The sequence below is a fragment of the Lipotes vexillifer genome, unplaced genomic scaffold, assembly GCF_000442215.2.
Source record: "Lipotes vexillifer unplaced genomic scaffold, Lipotes_vexillifer_v1.1 scaffold1, whole genome shotgun sequence".
Lineage (NCBI taxonomy): Eukaryota > Metazoa > Chordata > Mammalia > Artiodactyla > Lipotidae > Lipotes > Lipotes vexillifer.
The window spans coordinates 1,879,721-1,880,702 of NW_006779068.1; the positions used below are offsets into that span (position 1 = coordinate 1,879,721).

Consider the following 982-nt stretch of genomic DNA (forward strand, 5'->3'; position numbering starts at 1 on the left):
AGGGTGGGGGCGGTGCAGGGCACGGCGGGGCTCCACTCACCGTTGCCCACGAAACTGCGGCCCTTCCGGGCCAGGGTCTGCTGCACCTGCTCCTGGATCCGCAGGCTCTTGACCGCCTGGCCGCTGCTCCCCACCAGCTTCAGCTTGGCCTCGGAGGGCAAGGCCAGGCTGGAGCTGTCCAGCTGCCCCAGGATCTGCTGGCCCAGGACTGTACGGATGTAGCCACACTCAGCCGAGGAGCCTGGAGTTGCCATGGGGCCGGAGCTGGCGACCGAGCCACGAGCCTGCCGCGAGACCTGCGGGCGAAGCTGCGGCGGAACCCGGGGCACTGGTGCGAGCCCCGCCCCGCCACGCCGGCCCTGCCTCCGGCCCCGCCTTCGCGCCGGTGAGAGGCCAGAGCTGCGGCGAGCGAGGCCTAGGGAATCCTGGCGCTGGGCCTTCGTCCGGGAGAGGGGGCGCGGCTCCAGCGCGGCAAGCGCAATCAGCCAGGGAGCCGGGCCGGGCGGGCCGCGCGCGCCGACACCTGACTTGTTGAACTCCTTGCAGGGAAACGGGAGAGGGGCGCGGTCGGCCCCAGGGCGTGCACACTCTCCGAGTCACCTCGGATCCTGTGGGCCAGGACCGCGCACCGCTCTCTTTGCCTCGCCCGGCCTCGGCCCAGCCCTCGAAAAGGATGGATTTCCGCTTGATTGCTCAAGGGCCGACCTCCAGGCACGTGCACCCTGGAGTCACTTCTGTTCTTGGGCTGGGGTTTGCCTCTGGGATCCCGGAGTGAGTAGTCTATCTGGTTAGTCAGGCTCTGTCAGACTGTTCGAAACATTTCGTGGACCTGGGGTGAGAAGGGGCTATTTGGTCAGGCGGAAAAGGAAGTAGGAGGGAAATGTGCCAAGAAGATGTCTTGTGTAAAATAAGACATTTTAAAATTGTTTGTTTTTCCTTTAGTACAGTTTCAGGGACTGTGTCCTTTTTTGCACAGATGCCG

The 982-nt window shown here is 65.0% G+C and overlaps 1 protein-coding gene across 1 annotated transcript in view; it reads right to left on the reverse strand.

The window, feature by feature from the left end:
• PKP2 (plakophilin 2) overlaps nt 1-290 on the reverse strand; it is a 90,568-nt gene extending 90,278 nt beyond the window's left edge. Inside the window, exon 1 of the mRNA XM_007452197.1 lies at nt 41-290. Within this exon, the coding sequence (XP_007452259.1) occupies nt 41-254 (214 nt within the window). The 5' untranslated portion in view covers nt 255-290. The remainder of the gene's footprint in view (nt 1-40) is intronic.
• Between the last annotated feature and the right edge of the window lie 692 nt (nt 291-982).